Source organism: Talpa europaea (assembly GCF_964194135.1).
Source record: "Talpa europaea genome assembly, chromosome: 5".
Taxonomy (NCBI): Eukaryota; Metazoa; Chordata; class Mammalia; order Eulipotyphla; family Talpidae; genus Talpa; species Talpa europaea.
The window spans coordinates 3474068-3492900 of record NC_140071.1 but is presented as its reverse complement, the minus strand read 5'-3'; the positions used below and the strand labels follow the sequence as shown (position 1 = coordinate 3492900).

Genomic DNA, 18833 nt, shown 5'->3' with positions numbered 1-18833 from the left:
CTGGGAACTCCACATCCCATCACCACCCAAGGGAAGGTGGCTGGGACCTGAGGGTGGGGTTCAGCAGCCAGGTGGGTATAAAGCCAGACACGTGGGCTTTGGGGGGGAGTCCCCCATTTTGGCTCCCCGCCAGCTCGCAGCATCCGGCCAGCTCTGAGAGTGACTTTGGGTTTCCAGGTCGTCGGATCGGGTAGGACGCATTAAAGACTTTATTTCCCTATTTTCTCCCTGAGTTGTACATTTTCCTTATTTCCTTTCCTCTTGTAAATAAACCTTTTATGAACCCTTTTGTGTGTGTCTGTAGTAGAGTATTCATAAGTCCCTTTAAAACGCGCGGGTGAGGACCCACAGCCAGGAACCCGTTTAATATCGGGGCTGCTCTATAACATTAACACTTCTTAAGATTTAAGATATTTTACAATTCTGTGGGCAAAGATGATAGCATGTGCAACATTGATCGTGCTGCTGGTGATTCCTATTGATAGCAGTTGGGATTAATTTTGTCTGGTAGAGATGCAAATGACTCCTGTCTGCTTGCAATGCAATCAGAGATGTTTTGGTTACAGTGTTAATGTCTTGGAGGTTTTCTGCCAGTTTTTTAAAATCTAATTTAGCAATCATTTTTATTTTCTCCAAGTTTCTTTCAACAACTTTAACCAGCCTGCTGCTTCCCTCATGAATGAGTCGCATATTTGATACCTTCAAAAGAGACTGCAAAAATGTAGCTTTGAATACAACATGTGGACCCTCTTTGGAGACTGTTCTCCAAGGAACTGATCCTAATGGCATTTTTCAGGAGATGGAGGACATTTATATAAGATGATCTAGGTATTAAGGAATTATTTTAATGTTGTTAGGTATGATGATGGACTTGTGGTATGAAAGAAAATTATATGAATGTTTAAGTGTACTAGTTATCTGTGCTGTGTAACAAATTACCCACATAATTGCATTTTTATTTATTTATTTATTTTTGTGTGACCCTCGCAGGTGGCTGGGGATCGAACTGGCGCTGCAGAGGCTGCGGGCAGCCTCGCAACCCAGCGCTCAACTGCTGCGCCACCAGGGGAGGCCCCCCACATAATTGCATTTTATTTTTTATTTATTTTTAAAAGAAAGATTTATTTATGCATAAAGAATGGGGGTGCAGGCCAGAGGTGCAGATTCACTAGAGACAGAGTGGAGAGCAGAAAAGGGGATCCACTGATATACACTGCGGAGGGGAACAGCAGGCGAGTCTGCTGCACCATGTGGGCCGGCTCCCTAGCTGGGGATTGAAGTCTGACCAGCTCCCTAGCTGGGGATTGAACTCAGGTCATAGAGATGACAGCCTGAGACTCAACCCCTAGATCACCAGGGAGGCCCCGCATTGCTGTATTGTAAATGCAGGCTTCATTGTAGTCCTTTAGGCAAGGCAAGGTCTGCAGATCAGGAGGTGCTTCCTTGAAAAGAGATTATTACACAAAGAGAAAGGAAGCCACTGTATCAAATGGGCCTCATGGGGAAGCTCCAGGCCATTCAGTGTGGAGGGGGAGGGGGGAGATGCAGGCAAGGGCCTTCTCGTGGTCTCCATGGAGAGGAGAGCAAATTTACGGCTGCTAGGATTTTTTTTTTTAAACATACTCCTTTTTTTTTTTTTTAATTTATTTATACAAGCACTGGGTCCAGTCAGAAGAGCGGGAGGGTGAGAGAATTCACCAGAGCCAGAGCGGGGAGCAGAGCAGGCAGAAGGACCGAAGCACACTGCTGAGGGGAGCAGCGGGTGGCAGGAGAGGTCTGCGCGCCATGTGGGACCCTCGCTGGTGGCCGGGGAGCAGCCAGGGATCGAACCAGCGCTGCAGAGGCTGCGGGCAGCTTCGCAACCCAGTGTTCAACCGCTGAGCCACCGGGGAGGCCCCTCTGCTAGGATTTTAATAGGCTCCGAAGCCAAGGGACTGTCCCAGGTCTGCGGATGGTTAGTGCAGGTAAACAGTGTAAGTCCAGTAAAGGTGGTGGTTGGGGGATAAGCTCTAGATTAGTTGGTTTTCATATAAAAAAGTCTGCACTCTCTCTGGGCACCTGCTAGCCCTGGAGGGCAGGCTCCTCAGGGCCCGCCAGACCCTGTAGCGAAGTACCAGGAATGTAGTGACTAATAGAGTGACTTGATTTTTTTTTTTTTTTTTTAATTATTTGATGCTGTTTCTGGGGATCAGGAACCTGCCCAGCACACAAGCCTCCCCTGCCGGCTGCCCACGCCACAGTCAGGGTGGCAGAGTCAGCAACACGCCCCCAAAATGGAGACAGATGAACTGGAATAAACTCTCTCTCAGGTATTATTTTGAGATGCTTCGCAACACACCAGCACGTTTTCTGATTTTGTTCCAACATTTCTTTAGAGGAGCAGTTTCTTGGAATCTTTTTCCTGAGCTTGCCTTCAAGGTCAGTGTCAATCACTGGGTTTCGCTAAGTCAGCAGGCTGGTTCAACTTTGCCTTTGTCCCGTTTGTTAATCCAGCTTGGGTTTACTCAGCCCCTGGAATCCATTTCTTTATTTCATCATGAAAAATAAAACAACTTGCAAGGGGTATCCAGCGGGGACCGCTGAGTCAAAGCTCTTTAAATTATTAAGGAACACCATGAAATCCCAGTGCTCATTTACACTCAGTTTCTGTAAGAATGTAACTTTTCAGTTTTTTTGAAAAACCTGGTTTAAATATTAACTTGGGTAGTGAATTTTCCAGGGGAGTTTGGAACTAAAAATGGTAAAACTGAAAAATTGCCAATTTGGTGTTGCAAGGAGCTTGTGCAAGGGCATCGGCAGTGAGTGATAACGGGCGGCTTGTGCCAGCCTGGCTCGGCCAAAGGGCATCTTCCAGAATTCCCTCTGCTTGTCTGTTTCCTGGCTGATCGTGACCCTGCAGAGTCACATCCCCGAGGGCAGGACCCTCCTCTCCAGGTGAACCTAGAACAGGATGTGGTGTCAGGTCAACTGACATGGTCCACTCGACCTGCAGAGGCCCCCAAGTTCAATGGGGGCTGAGCCTTGGCCCATTCCAAGAGCCGTCTGGGGAGCTTTTTTTAAATACTCCCCGGTGCCACCCCTGAAGATTCGGCTCAGTGGGGTCTGAGCCCAGGACATTTGATTGTCACAGGTGGTTTCAGTGACCAGTCAGATGGGTGTGCTGGTCACTGCGAGGCTGCCCCGTGGTCCAGGCTCAAAACATGCTCCTCGAGCCAGGAGAATCTGCGTCGTCACTGGGAGTCCTGCTGGACAGGCAGATTTTTAGGGTCCACCTGGACCTCCTGAATCAGAGGCTCTGGGGTTGGGTACTCTGTGGTTTAACTAGTCCCCAGGACAAGGTGCCCGCTAAACTGTGCATGGTTGAACTGTGCAGGGACCAGGCTGAAGGTTGCCAGCAAGCCCTGATTGCTGGAGAGGCCCAAGCAGAGCGGAGACGCTGACATGTGCTGTACGCCTTGTGCTGCAAACACATGCTAATGTACTATCTGACCTGCAAGCAAGAGAAAACGCTGGGCCAGCAGAGCAAGCTGCAGTTTTTCTTTCTTTCTTTCTTTTTTAAGATTTATTTATGCATATAAGAACTGGGGTGTAGGCCAGAGGTATGTGGGGGGGGGGTGGTAAGAGGATACACCAGAGACAGAGTGGGGAACAGAACAGGCAGATCTACTGAAACACACTGCTGAGGGGAGCAGCTGGCGAGACAGGAGAGGTCTGCTGCGCCATGTGGGTAGCTCCCTGGCTGGCCAGGGATCAAACTCATGCTGCAGTGGCTGAGGATAGCTTCATAGTGCTGCGTCTTAACCCCTCATGCCACCAGGGAGGCCTCAGCGAGAGGCCTCAGCAAGCTGTCGCTTTTAAAACATGTTTTCAGGGCTTCCCTGGTGGTGCAGAGGCTGAGCGCTGGGTTGTGAAGCTGCCCGCAGCCTCAGCAGTGCAGGTTCAATCCCTGGCTGCTCCCCTCCACTGGAGGAGGGTCCCACATGGCGCGCAGACCTCTCCTGCCGCCCGCTGCTCCCCTCAGCAGTGTACTTCGGTCCTTCTGCCTGCTCTGCTCCCCGCTCTGGCTCTGGTGAATTCTCTCACCCTCCTGCCCTTCTGAATGTACCCAGTGCTTGTATAAATAAATAAATAAATAAATAAATCTTAAAAAAATAAAATAAAATAAAGCATATTTTTAGTTGAATGTTGAGGAAACAAAGAGAAAGACTTTTCCCTAAATATCATGGTGAACCTACCAGGGCTTGACTTCTTTCTTCCTCAACTGTATGACTGAGCCCGGGGTGCCTCTTAGGCTTTAACCTGCAGCTGCAGCTGTCACCAGGTGGATATACTGCACATGCCCTTGAGCCCCAACCTCTAGCCTCCTCCCAGCTGTCCCTTTATAGTGTGACAGTTAACTCATGGGTGACCTGTACACAGCCAGGCACAGCTATTCAATCTCTGCCGTCCCTCCTGGCAAGATGCTATATGGTTCTCTTTAAAAAGACCTCCTGGGGGAAGGGTGGAGCAAACATTGTTTAAATGAGGGCCTCCCTGGTGGAGCAGGTGGTTGAGCGCCGCACTGTGAAGCTGTCCATAGCCTCTGCAGCGCGGGTTCGATCCCGGCCAGCTGGCAAGAATCCCACGTGGCGAAGCAGACCACTCCTGTCTCACCCGCTGCTCCCCTCAGCAGTGTATTTCAGTCAGTCTGCCTGTTCTGTTCCCCGCTCTGTCTCCGGTGAATCTTCTTACCCTCCCGCGCATCTGGCCTGTACCCCGGTTCTTGAATACAAATAAATAAATCTTTAAAAAAATAAAAAAAATGAACAATATTGTAAAAATATATAAATAAAATAATAATAACTCACTGTTTTAGCAGCCGATCAACTTGGAGTGCCTTTTATTCTGGGTTGTTTTGTTTTATTTATTTTTCTAATTTATTTTCCTATTTTTCTAATAGAGATGTGAAAGTATAGCAGGTTCAAAGTTCCCGATGAAGAGATACAATTGATGTTTTCTGCACATTTGTATTTCAAACAAGGGAGCTAAAACTTGATATAAATTCCTCCTTTGTCATTTTTGGCTTAATGAATAGCATTTATTCAGTATGAAATCTTTACACTACAAGTTCCACGAGCTAGGAATGTGTTAAATGTGGTTTAAAATCAAGAAACCCAGCAGAGAACCCCAGGGATTTTGAGCCAACCTAAAATGGGAGACTCAAATCTGGAAACGGAGCCTGAGGGAAATGCAATGGTTTAAGGCAAGAAGGCTCCACTCCTTGAGCTCTGCTATTTTAGGGGAGAATCCTCCCAGCCACTGTCTTGAGAACCCCCAGTTACCACATTTGTGAAAAAGAGGCTTTCTTTCACCAGCGAGGTGATACATGACCCAGTGACCCAGTTTGTAGCATGAGATGCCAAAGGAATGGTTTCTTAGGAATGCGGACAAGGGAATTGTAGACAAGTCAGCCTTTGGGGAAGAATTCCAAAAGCTGGATCGGATTTGCACAAAGGGAGAGAGAGGGCAACCCTTTCCTCCAACTGGGACACCAAGGGAAGGAATGGACGCCCTGGGAAGTTTCCAGCCTGGCTCCAGGGAGGTGCAGGTTCAGATAACAAACATCTTTCTTCTTGGCAATGCCCAGCCTCTGCAGCACGAGTTCGATCCCCAGCCAGGGAGCTGACCCACAGGGCACAGCAGACCTCTCCTGTCTCGCCCGCTGCTCCCCTCAGCAGTGTTTTCAGTCTGTCTGCCTGTTCTGCTCCCCGCTCTGTCTCTGGTGAGTCCTCTCACCCTCCCGTGCCTCTGGCCTGCACCCCAGCTCTTACATGCATAAATAAATAAATTTTAAAAAACAAAACAAAGCATTTCACCCTTGGTGGCTGCTGGGAGCTCAGAGGGAAGCAGTTACCAGGGCAGACTTGATGTCACACAAAGAGCTGAAAATCGCTCTTGAACAATCACATTAAGTCACAAACCTCACAAAACGGGTCTTTTGAGGTGTTTGATTTGCCTCTGATTGAATGACAGCTCCTAAAGGACAAGGTCAGCTGCAGCCAGAAGGCGCACCCTGTCCGCTTAGAAGCAGCCAAGCCAACACCTTGCTGCCACCCAGCCCTCAGTTCTGGTTAAATCCTGGTGGCGCCCGGGCCCTCATTCCTGCTGTCACCCGTTTTGTGCCCTTGCAGTCACAGTTCCCCGGGTTTTCTTGCTCGACCTTGTACCGTAGCCAGTTGACTGGTCAGCACGACCTCAGTCAGGTGAGGAGACACTCCAGGGAGTGGGGGAGGGCGGCACAAGCTCGGGTAGGCGCCTTTATTTGGGGAAAATAGCCCATTTCTGATTTACAGCAGCAAAGTCACAGCCTCAGGAGCCGGGCCTGTCAGTCCTGCCGACCTCCCTGCTCCCTGCTCCCTGGTCCTCCTCCCCCGGCCTCCAGGCCACCTGCCCTCCCCCGCCTCCTGCCCGCCCCCCCTACACCCACCCCGTGTCCCTCCTCGCTGCCCGCCCCGCTCCGGGCTCGGCCTCGCGGGGGGCTGGGATCCGGCCCTCGGGGATCCCCCGCCCGGCCCGAGGCGCCGCCCACCCGCTGCCCCGAGACTCCGGGGCGCCCGGGCCGCGCGCAGGGAAGGCGGCTCGACCTCCCCGGCGGGACGAGGTACGTGGCTCCCCTGCGCCCCCGCCCGCGCGCTCGGCCACCCCCGCCCCGCAGCGCCGGGCCGCGCGGGCCAGCCCTGCCCGGAGCCCGGCGGGACCCCCGCGCGGCGTCTCCGGGGATCCGGGGATCCAGCGCCCCAGCCGCGCGCCCACCCCGCCCGCCGGGGCGCATCCCCCGCCTTCTCTGGTCGTGCCTTTGACAGCAGAGCTGAGGCGCGGTTCCTACGGTGGAGACCCTTGGGCTGTCTGGTTTTCATTAATGCTGCAAAACTGGGGCCGTTTGCACCGCGAATGTAGCGTTTTATTTAGCAGGGCTGGAGCGAGAGGGGAGGTGCAGGTTCTGGAGTCGGAGGCCCCGCAGGCCAGACGCTTGGCCCCCAGGCAGACCCAGCCTGTGCACCCTCAGCCTGGCCAGCGGGGTGGAGGCAGGACCCGCGCTCCAAGGCTAACCTAGCCGGGTGCGGCCGGCCTGCAGGCTTCCTCGGGCGGGGAGCTTGCCACCTGTTGTTTTCAAACCCATTTAAAATAAGGTGGACAGAGTGAGCCCTGCGGGTATCTGGGGAAATGCTATCCAGACCTCCAGCAGCCCAGAAGGGGCCAGAGAGGCCACGTGGTTGGCCGGCTTTCAGGAGGCTGTGCTCACCACCCTGCGGCCTAATTAACTCCATCTCCACTGGTGCCAGGGCCACGCGAGCCTGGCTGCGGAGGCATAAGTATTGGGGGGAGTCGAGAGCCGAGGATAAGTAGGCCCTGCCTTGGCCCTTCGAGATGGAAAACCAACTGCCTTGCAGTGTCCCAGCTGTCTGCCCAGCAGCGGGAAACCCCCAGCCGTCCCCTTTTGTCACCCCTTCCAGCACAGGTTGAAGCTGCCTTTACCCAAGCTGCTGTGCACTTGGTCTGGCTTCAGTGCGAAATCTCCAAACCCCCAGCAGCTTCTTCCTCGCAGCCTTCCTTGCCGGTTTCACCCCCTCTGCATCCAGACTCTTCGCTGGTCAAAATCTGTTTCCTCTGCTTGGGTTGGAGAACTTCATGGCCTAGGAGAGTCTGCCCTGCGAGTTATTGAAGGCGTTGGGGGTAGGAGAGCGGGACGTGCACACTCTGTCTTGCGTCTTCCTGGCTTCCAGTTGTGAAAAGGGGTGTGTTTGATTATTCTAAGCGATCCCTTTCAGTGCAAGGTCAGTCGTGACTCATACCGATATGCAAGTGGACACGTGGTAAAGGTTTTATTTTGCCGATGAGAAGGGAGCCGGGCACGGGAGCACGGCTGTTGAAATGTACACCCGTGATTCCCCAAGAGCCCCGACTCCTGATTTTGTGGGGGGATTTGTTAAAAAACCTAAAGGTGGACTTTATTCAGGACCAAGGACTAGGTGGAGGCCCCACCTCCAGGGGGACTTGCCATGGCGGGAGGGGTAGACTCTGAACCCAACATAGAAAGTGAGAATTTATAACCAAGGAGCAGGTGGTGGCGGTTAGGGCATGGAAAATTACTAAGAGGCAGCGCATGGGTGGGAAGGGAGTCCTGGCGGAACTGACTGGCCGGCCAGGATCCCTGTAGCAGATAAGCCAGGCTCGTCAGCCATCACAAGGTTGTCTGGGTGGGGGTGAGGGACTCGAGGAGATATGGCGGTGGGTGTTCTGCTGAACTTTGCAGGATTCTTCGTAAAACTGGACAATGCAGAGGTGAACTTGGCAGCCCAAGAGCCAGGGCCTCCCTATGGAGTGAGTTCAAAAGAGCTTGGCTAGAGTCTGGGCCCAAAGGTGCTGGTGCAGGAACAGTGAGGGTGGCCTGGAAGGAGGGGCTCTGTGCGCCTTCAGGATGTGTGGCACGTGGCCTGGATATTGGGGGGAAGCCCCCAGCTGGGCGCAGCTTGCCACCGTGGCCTCGCTCAATGTGCCCTTTGGGGTGTCCACCACAGAGCAGCTTTTGACCAAGAAGAGGACCTTGACTTTCAGAGGCTTCATCAGAGGAGACCAGGGTCAGAGCTCAGGGTGGCCGGGCTGGGTTCTCAAACCCACCTATCACATGAGGACCCCACTATACACCTCAGACCCAGGACTCCCTGTCTAGGGGGACCCCAAACCTTATTCTCCACAGCTGCAATCCTGAAAGGCTTCACAAAATGTTCTCATGATTCAGTCAGTAGAGGGTCAAGGGTGTGTCCCCAGCCTCGCCAGGGCCCACAGGGGCATGGTTATAACCACGGAGCTGCCTGCCCTGCTCAGCCGCGGCCTTGGCCGGGACACAGGCGCCATGGGAGGGGCTTCATGGACCTCGCCCAGCCACTGCCCCTGCCTGCAGACAATCACCTGCTGGAACCAGTGCAGAGCGTGGCTTTCCCGACTGTAAACCTTGGTCGTTTTCCTTCCGACCAGTTAGGACGTCTGCCTCTTTTCTCCAGTGGGTAGGAGAGATTCAAAGCGTGGGTAGCGGGCCTCCCTGGTGGCGGAGGGGTTCAGGTCAGCGCTATCAAGCTATTGGTGGCCACTGCAGCGCGACTCTTTACAAATTCAATGTGGAAATCTCTCTACTAGTGACTCTAACCTACATTTATTTGCCTGTATTTCAGCCACATGATTTCTTGCTTTATAGTTCATAGGTTTTTGATTTTCCTTTTGTTGTGCTTTCTTTCCTGCCTTCTGTTTGGTGCAGCATTTTTAGGTGTTTTCGTCATTTCTACCTCCACTCAACGTAAATTTCTCCTGATCCTTGTCTGTTTGGCTCCCTTGCTGTGTGTAGAGTTTGTGGCTTGGGCGGTGAAACTCTCACCCCCAAATGGATTTGCATTCGGTCCTGCCAGATGCCTCCGGGCTCTCGCTGCCCAGGGGCAACTGTTAGGCTGTCTTTCCAGGCTTTGCAGTCCCCCTTGGGAAGGCCCGTGTACTTTTGGGGGACTGGCTGCTTTTTTCCTATCCTGGGTTTTCTGTTTACATTCCTAGTCCTGCTTGGTAGAGTTTCCTCTTTTTCTTTGTTGCCGTTTCTTTTTTGCTTTTGTTTTTTCCCACTACAGAGAACAATCTGGGCCTCTGACTTGTAAAGGAGGGGTCTCAGTTAAAAGCCTCATCTTTTTTATTAAAAGCTTTATTTATTTATGCATACAAGAACTGGGGTGCAGGACTGGGGTGTAGGGGATGAGAGGATTCACCAGAGACAGGGGGGAGCAGAAGAGGAAGACTGACTGAAATCCACTGCTGAGGGCAGCATCGGGGAGACAGGCAAGGTCTGCTGTGCCATGTGGGTAGCTCCCTGGCCAGGATTGAACTCTTGCTGCAGAGGCTGCGGACAGCTTCATAGTGCTGTGCTTAACCCCTTGTGCCACCAGGGAGGCCCCGAAATCCTCATCTCTTGGTGGCTAAGGCCTCACTGGGCTTGGGCCCTGGGCGCTGGTTGTGTTTGGGCTGTTCTGGGTGGGTCTGGCCCTTTGGCCCAGGTTGCTGGGCCCCCTTAGCACCTGCTCCTGCCTCCCTCACCCTGCTTCACTCTCCTGTCCAGACCTGGCTGGGGGTTGCTGCCATTTTCCCGTGAGTTCCACTATTTCTCTTTGTATTTGCTGGTTACCTTCGCTCTGGCGTTGGATTGCTGCTAACCTCATCTATGGTGCTGCTGGGTTTTGCTTGGTGTGATTTCTTGCACACACTCGGGCTAGAGTTAAAATTAATTTTTCTCAAATCTTGATTTCATTGTAATTATTCCTTAGAGTCTTGGGCTTTGCCCCTTAGAGAATTATTCCTTGGAATTCTCCCCTTAGAGACTCTAACATGCCGTTCTCTCTCTGCAGCCCAGCTTGAACAGTCTGCCATGGCCAACGAGGCTCGCCCTTGCCCGTGCGACATCGGCCACAGGCTGGAGTATGGGGGCATGGGGCGCGAGGTCCAGGTGGAGCACATCAAGGCTTACGTCACCCCGGCTCCCGTGGACACGGGCAAGGCCGTGGTCGTCATCCAGGACATATTCGGCTGGCAGCTGCCCAACACCAGATACATGGCCGACATGATCGCAGGCAATGGATACACGTATGTGGCGGGCTCTGAGCTCTGTTCCTGCTCACAGTGAATCTCTGTGCTCGGCTTTGTTCCCTGAGCGCGTTCTCCTCCGCGTTGTCCACTGGCTGACCTGACCAGCTGCGGGAAAGTGGGAATGACTTAGGGGGCGTCGGCACCCGCGCTCCGAAGGGAACAGGCCTCTCTGTGCACAAGGCAAAGCAGACGCTCAGGGTGAAAGACCTTTAATAGCATTAGTGTGCGCAGAGAGAGGAGAGCAAGAAAATATATTCGGAATAAAACCAAAGCCCCCCCCCCCCCCCACACACACACAGACAGGGTTGGCCCGAAGCGGTGCGGGTGAGACCTGAACACCTGCCACAGGCTAGGGCGCCTCCTGGCGGGGGTCCCTCGGAGGTGGCCTAATGTGGGGCCCCGAAGCAGGTCCCAGAAAGCTGGGTTAGTAGGCGAAAAAGCCAAAATTCATTAACACGCCTGCGGAGAGCTCACGTGGTTGTAAATTCTGAGCAGGGCTACCTGCGTGTGTTTCAGGACCTGGGGGAGAGAACAGGAGACTTCACGTGGCAGCCGAGGGCTGACCTCACTGTGAGGTGGAAACCGGATTCTCAGGGAGGCCGTGTTCACTGACAACCCGCACCGGCACAAGCCCCCGAGCTGCATTCTTCTGGGCATAAAAAGGGGAGCAGTGATCACGGCTTCCACTGGGAAAGGGTCAACAGCTGAGCAAGGACAAAACCTCTCACCTCTAGAACCTTCACGGCTCTTACGACACGCTGCGTCCTTTAAGATGATGGCAGCAGAGTCCCGGGCTCACCGGGTCTGGACTGACCCCTCGTCCCTGCGTCCAGGTGACCCCTGGGCTGATTGAGAAATGCCCTCCGATCTGGGGAGACCGCCCACGAGCACCTGCCTTAGACGGCACCTCTGCTCTGCAGGTCAGGCCCTGCAGCGCCCGGGTAGCAGAGCGAGTGCTTGGCTGCTGCCTGGCCGCTGGCCAGGTGTGCCCTGCTGGCCTGAGGCTCACGTGACAGGTCGGCTGACAGGTGTGGCGCCCCGGGGCTGGAGGGGCCCTCCCCCCACACCCCGTCCTGTGCCCTCCTGGCCCCACTGCCTGCCTGTACCTGCAGTTGTGCAACACTTGACCCTGGGCCAGGTGGCCTCCTGGCTGGGAGCGGAGCTGTTCCGCGGGCCTGTGAGCCTGCGAGGGAGTGTCCTGTGTAGGTAAGCCTCGCCGAAGCTAAGTCCCGCACCTCCCTGTGTTCCAGAACTATCGTTCCGGACTTCTTTGTAGGGCAGGCGCCCTGGGATCCCTCTGGGGACTGGTCCACCTTCCCTGAGTGGCTGAAGACAAGAAATGCCCGAAAGATCGATAAGTAAGTGCTCAACATTGTGCTACATTTGTGGGGTCCCCAGAACTCTGGGGGCACAGGTGGGTCCAGCTTCACTATGGGGATCCCTTCTCCCTCTGAGGGGAGCAGACGAGCACCAGACAGCTTGATAAGAGAAGACACAAAGAACCCCAATGTTAGCATGTTACCCTACACCCCCCCCCTCCCCGTCTACCTGGGAGAAGCCCAGAAACAGTCACCTGCATACGAGACTCCAGGCTCATCTTCGGTAGCTCGGCTAAGGTGGGGAGAGGGGAGGGGAACAGCTCTAGGAATGTTCCAGGAAGGCGCCATGCGCGGTATGTGCAGACTAAGCTCCGCCTTCTCCCTAGAAATAGATGGGGATCAGGTCTTCCCAGGATACACCCTTACAGAAGTTCATCTTTTTCAAAAGCAGCCTCCACCCAGTCTTCCCAAGAAATCAGACTTTTGCCAGAGGCCTATTTTGGGGTGGCAGATTCTGCTCCCCGACAATGTCAGCCACTTTGTCTTAAGTCTGCCCCATCCTGGCAGCTGGGGGTGGTGGTGTGTGTGTGTCTGTGTCCTGGAAGGGTGTGACGGCCTGGCTCCCTCTCCCAAGCATGGGAGGCAAGCGTGTGACCCTCAAGAGTGGGAGATCCCCATGTAGCTCGTGGGGCCTTTTGTGGGGACCACACAGCAGTGCCCTCCTCTCTCTCCCTAGTCCCCGCTTGCTCTGGAGGATGCTCTGGGCCTGAGGACATCCCTTGGGGGCTGGAAGATGCAGGGTTGTGGTGTTTAGCAGAGCGAATGTGTGCCAAGTCAGAGCATGTGGGGAGCTGCCCGGTTCCAGCTGGTGTCTTTTGAGAGACAAGACTCTGGGGTGCTCGCAGCGCTCGGAACAGGTCTTAGAGTCATGCTAGCTCCAGGCCCCTGTTCAGATGCTGTACCAAGCCGCTGCTCGGCTTTGGTTGGAGTGAGCCGGTCAGATTCGTGCTTTGCCAGGAGTTCCCTTGTGGGGTGGTCGGAGGGGCAGGGAGGACCCATCTCTGAAGGTGAGACCCCAAGCCCCAAGGAGCTGCTGCTGGTTGACTCCTGGGCCCGGCCCGCCCCAGGGGCACACAGAATACTTCTCGGTTCTTAACCACTTTTCTTTGTGTTCCAGAGAGGTCGATGTTGTCCTCAAGTACCTGAAGCAACAGTGCCACGCCCAGAAAATTGGCGTCGTGGGGTTCTGCTGGGGTGGAGTCGCTGTCCATCATGTGATGATGAAATATCCAGAATTCAGGGCAGGGGTGTCTGTCTATGGTAAATCCGCTTGTTCATTTTTACACGAAAAGAACAGGAGGAGGAGTGAGCGCCAGGAGCCTCTTTCCAAGTTCAGGGCTCCGGGGGGGCAACACTAACCCCATGGGGCCAACATGACCCCTTTTAAGAAAACTGCCTTTAGAAAGCTGCAGGTGCAGCTGCCGGGGACTGTGCTGGGAGTGCGGAGGCCTTTGGGGAAGGGGCTTGCTGTCTCAGCAGCTTCCCAGGGATGAGAGGAATAGCATTGTCTCGGTGATGGGTGCTGATGACAGGCCTTTGCCGTGAGCAGTATCCATGGAGGTATTTCCCAAGATGTGACTTAGTCTCAGAGGCACACACACTGCAAAGGAGAGGAAGGAAATGTTATGGCAACATCAGCATTTCAGCCAGGACAGACCAAAGGTAACATAGCAAGGGAAGGAACATCAGGGTGCGTCTAGAACCCGACAAACTGAATTCTCCATATAGAAGCACTCAGACCCTAAAAATGTTAAAAAAAAAAAAGGGCCTCCCTGATGGCACAAGGGGTTAGGATGCAACCTATGAAGCTGTCCACAGCCATTGCACCCTGGTTCGATCCCCGGCCAGGGAGTACCCACATGGTGCAGCAGCTACTGTCTCGCCCGCTTCTCCCCTCAGCAGTGTATTTCAGTCAGTCTGCCTGCTCTGCTCCCCACTCTGTCTCTGGTGAATCCTCTCACTGTCCCGCACATCTGGCCTATACCTCAGTTCTTGTATGCATGAATAAATAAATCTTAAAAAAGTTAAAAAAAAAGACAAGCTATTTGACCTTCCATATTGTATTTCATAGTATATCAGTGATGCCTGTTTGGCTTGATAGTTCCTCACTGTGGTGTTTCTGCTGACTTTTAGCATCAAAAAGAAGCCTTGACTTGTTGGTTTACACAAAAACAAAGAAACCCAGGTTGAGCAGCCACTGTCAGGGATTCCAGGGAAATCGCAGAAAGTGGCCCAGAGGCCGACTCTCGGGCTCCCCCTGCTGTCCCGGCTGCGCAGCGCATGGTGGTGGCGGGGAGCTCGTGGCCGCCCTGGCTGGGGTGTAGGTAGTGGGGTTACCCGGGGTCACCTAGCTTTGCTGAGCTGCCAAGAGGAAATGGAAACAACAGCTACCTATTATTTCCTCCTGTTTCCTTATTAGACTCTTTTTTAAAAAGATTTTTTTTTTTAATTTGTGTATACAACAGCTGGGGTGCAGGCCAAAGGTGCCGGGTGGGGGGTGAGAGGATTCACTAGAGACAGAGTGGAGAGTGGGGAGCAGAATGGGCAGAGCTACTGAAATACACTGCTGAGGGGAGCAGCGGATGGCTCAGGAGAGGTCTGCTGCGCCATGTGGGTAGCTCCCTGGCCAGGGATTGAACCAGTGTTGTAGTGGCTGCTTCATAGTGCTGAGGCTTTAACCCCTTGTGCCACCAGGGAGGCCCCTAGACTCCCTTCTTGACCAAACCTGAGTCAGGCTCCTCTGTGGGTCCTCCGAGTGGGCACCTACCTCGGGCTCTGGCCCAGCCCGCGGTATGGTGAGGACACCCCCCATCTGTTGGTCACCCTGTCCTGCCTACAGTGAGAACCTTGTCCACTTCTCCAGCCAGGAAACCCCCAGTGTCTCCTTGTGGTGGTTTCGACCTGCCGACCCCTCTCTCCTTTTCTGGCCATAGCCCCCCATCTTTGCACTTGGGGCTGAACCCCGTCTCTGCCCGCCCCAGGCCCTGCGGCAGTGGCCCCTTTTGTGGGCCATCATCTGAGTGCCAGTGTCCTTGCTTTCCCGGGGAGTGGGCACACCCCCAGTTTGGTCAGAGTCCCTAAGACAGAACATGCTTTGGCTAAAAGATCCCCGAAATTCCGAAATAAAGAAGACATACATTTCACTACCAGCCTGCCGGGACCAGTGCCTGGTGCCAGGGGATCCCACACTCTGGAATCTCGGAGGACTCTGGGCCTCTGAAGGCAACTATCAGTCAAGTGACTGACCTACCTCTTCAGGGGCCTGCTCAGGTGGCTGGAGTCAGAACCTGGGGGCTTGTGAGAAACTTCCAGAACAGTGGTGGCAGGGGTGGGGATTTGGCAGGTCTCCTCTCACTAGGGGGCCGTTTTCCCGCCCACTGTCTTAAAGCCTGGTTCCCCTGTGGAATGGCCTGATTGTTCAGGAATGAAGGGAGTTTCTCAGTGAGGCGGACTCAACAGTGCAGGTCACTCTGTGAAGCGACTGAAAAGTCAATAAACAAAAGCCCCAAGGCACGGATTTGACTTTGAACAATCAAAGCCGTTGTGGCGTTGTGGCTTTCTGGGCCTCGCGGTCGGCAGTCCCACCGGTGTTGCTGTCCCCTCCCAGGCATCATCAGGGACTCGGACGACGTGCACGGACTGAAGAACCCCACACTCTTCATCTTCGCGGAGAACGATGCCGTGATTCCTCTCGAGCAGGTAAGTGAGCACCTTTCTCATGTCTGTGCCCCACGGACCTGGCAGGAAGGTGGCATCTGGGTTTGGGCCAGGCCTTGCTGCTGTTACTGTGGACATGTACTCCCTGACTTGGTTTACCCTGAGAAGTCGCCACGTTGTTCTCTGCTTTGTACACGTGAGCGCATCTCTGGTCTAGACAGAATCCAGGTCCATCTCAAGCAGCTGTGGGCTCCCTCTGGTTTGGAGACCCCTGTTGTAGGCGGAGTCCTGCCCCCACCAGGCCTCCATGGCTGCAGAACCTCTTCTCATCTTTAGATTCAGTAGCACCTTGACATTCTGGGGAAAATGCCCCCAAGGGTTCATTTGTTGCTCCAAATACTTTTCAACCTTACAATTAGTTTTTTTAAAGATTTATATTTATGTATGCATACAAGAACTGGGGTGTAGGCCAGAGGTGTGGAGGTGAGAGGATTCACCAGAGACAGAGTGGGGAGAACAAGCAGATCCACTGAAATCCACGCTGAGGGGAGCAGCGAGGAGACAGAAGTCTGCTGCGCCTTCTGGGTCAGCTCCCTGGCCGGGGACTGCACTCAGGCCACAGCAGTGATAGCACCACAGCGCTGAGACTTAACCCCTGTGCCACCAGGGAGGCCCCTGATATTAATCTTCTCTGAGCACTCACAGATTTGGAGAAGGGGACTCTTGAGGGCTCAAATCATATCCTCCTGAAATCTTTTCCCTATCAGGTCTCGTTGCTGACCCAGAAGCTGAAAGATCGTTGCAAAGTGGAATATCAAATTAAAACATTTTCCGGGCAAACTCATGGCTTTGTGCATCGGAAGAGAGAAGACTGCGCACCTGACGACAAGCCCTATATTGATGAGGCAAGAAGGAATTTACTTGAGTGGCTGAACAAGTACATCTAACCATGGCCAAGTGCCAGCTCACACCAGCTTTCATCCAGAAATTTGCCTGAAGTACTTCATGATTTAATTTTCACTTCATGTAAAATAAACCAAGAAATCCTGAAATTCACTTTCTTTTTTCTTTTTTAATAGAGGCATGTTTTATTTATTTATTTATTTATTTGTTTGTTTGGTTTTTGTTTATACAAGCACTGGGTACAGTCAGAAGCGCGGGAGGGTGAGAGAATTCACCAGAGCCAGAGCAGGGAGCAGAGCAGGCAGAAGGACCGAAGGACACTGCTGAGGGGAGCAGCGGGCGGCAGGAGAGGTCTGCGCGCCATGTGGGACCTTCCTCCGGTGGCCGGGGAGCAGCCGGGGATCGAACCGGCGCCGCAGAGGCCGTGGGCAGCTTCGCAACCCAGCGCTCAACCGCTGAGCCACCGGGGAGGCCCTGAAATTCACTTTCACCCGAAATACAAGTTCAGTAGGAAAATTAATGTATGAAATAATTTAATTTTTAATACGTGCTAAATAAAAGAGATTAAAACAGGCCCATAGTGGAAGAATCTAAACGCCAGAGTGACACGGTGAGCGCACGCCCAGGGCCGCGCCGGAGCCGGGGTGGCCTTCCTGCCTTGCGCTGGGCTCCTCCTTGGACTGCAAAGCCCAGAACATGAACTGTAAACTCAGGTGGGGAAAAGCCAGCTTGATTAGATGTGTATTTTGTCCTCCTGCGGATGAATTTGCTACGGCCACAAATGGCACCGTGAGAAATGCTGAGCTGAAAACCTGGCATCCAAATGACCTAATTATTTCAAGCTAATAAACTTAATTCTGAGTCTTATAATGTATGGCTTTATCTAAAAGCTAATTAAAAATGATGGGATTCACTTACTGTCCGGCTGTTTCTAGGCAGGGATTCTCTAAACCCTGGCATTTTGGGGTCCCAGGAGCCGGGGCTGCGTGAGAACCCTCTCATGCATTCAATCAGAGTTAATTACAGTTACACCACTGACAATGGCAGGGGAAAGGGTATGAGGGGGAGGGTTTGGGGGTTGATCGGACAGTGTCCAGGCCTTAGGTGGGGTCCTGCAGGCGCAGGGCGTGAAGCTGCCCTCCTGAGACTCGGCGTTGTCAACCAGTGCAACCCGGAGGGCGATGAACATCTCCAGCTCCTTAGCAGCCCTGGCTGCGGTCAACACCCCTGTGGCTGGGCACAAAGCGAGACCCACTTGGGGCAGCGCCGTCTACACCAGCCACGGGCCTGACTTCCCCGGCCGCTGCTCTGCGTGACAGCCTGGGCGTGCCTCTCCTAGCTTCAGCAGGAGTTGAGTCCAGAGCGGCGACCTTTTCTCTCGGGATCCTGCGTCTGCAGTGCCCACCCGTGGCCCGGGCTGGTGAGCCCCCTCCACCTGGGGGCTCCACAGGGAGGGTCCCTGGTACAGAGCGGGGTTGTTTCCACCCGTTTGTGCCACGGCCCATTGGGGGCCACACCACCTCTGCGTCTTGGCTGGGCCTGGGGGGGCCAAGGGGTCTGATGGTTTCGGCTTCTTCAGAGAGCACTGGGAGCCACAGCCCTCTGCAGGGGGGCGGGGGGAGTAGTGACGGGAGGGGGGAGTAGTGATGGGGGCTGGGGGGGGGAGAGTAAAGAGCAGCTGGGAGGACGCAGCGGCCCTGCGGTCTGGACGGGAGATTACCTGGGGGTGCAGCAGCAGAACGGGGGCCATGGAAGTTTGGTTTTGGTCCTGCCTGGAGTATTAGGCTTTCTTAGGCTGCAAATGACAACGCTTGACTGGCAGTGGCCGAGAGTAACACCGAAGCCCCCACACCTCTCAGGGTCTTGCTGGCATCAGGATGTGGGTGAGGGCTGCCACCCCGGGCCTCACAGAACAGCAGCAGTGGCAGGGAGGGTCTCTACCTGTACCTGTTGTTGTCAGGGGGCATTTTCCAGAACCCCCTCCTGGTTTCCCGTATGCCTTGGTTAGGGAAAAGGTGTGCGCGGCCGGGACTGACAGGAGCTGGATGTGTGGGGTGGGCAGCCGGGGCCGGGAAGCCCGTGTCTCCCTGAAGACTTGCGAGCCACGCGTTCCGGGAAGCAGGGTGTTTGAGGGGCCGCCTCCTCTCTGGCTGGACGTCTGTCCACCACGCACCGGCCGTGAGTGCCACTGCTGTAAGCGGGTCTGTCTGACCGGGTTCTAGACCCAGAGTCCGTGCC

At 54.1% G+C, this 18833-nt stretch overlaps 1 protein-coding gene across 1 annotated transcript; it reads left to right on the top strand.

Moving 5' to 3' along the window:
- Window positions 1–10438: 10438 nt before the first annotated feature.
- Window positions 10439–16885, top strand: CMBL (carboxymethylenebutenolidase homolog; the record flags this gene model as incomplete). The annotated part of the gene is made up of 5 exons (XM_084233204.1): window positions 10439–10653; window positions 11907–12014; window positions 13153–13295; window positions 15643–15734; window positions 16460–16885. 5 exons carry the CDS (start codon window positions 10439–10441, stop codon window positions 16637–16639), a joined length of 738 nt encoding a protein of 245 aa, XP_084089330.1. The 3' UTR covers window positions 16640–16885.
- Window positions 16886–18833: the final 1948 nt, after the last annotated feature.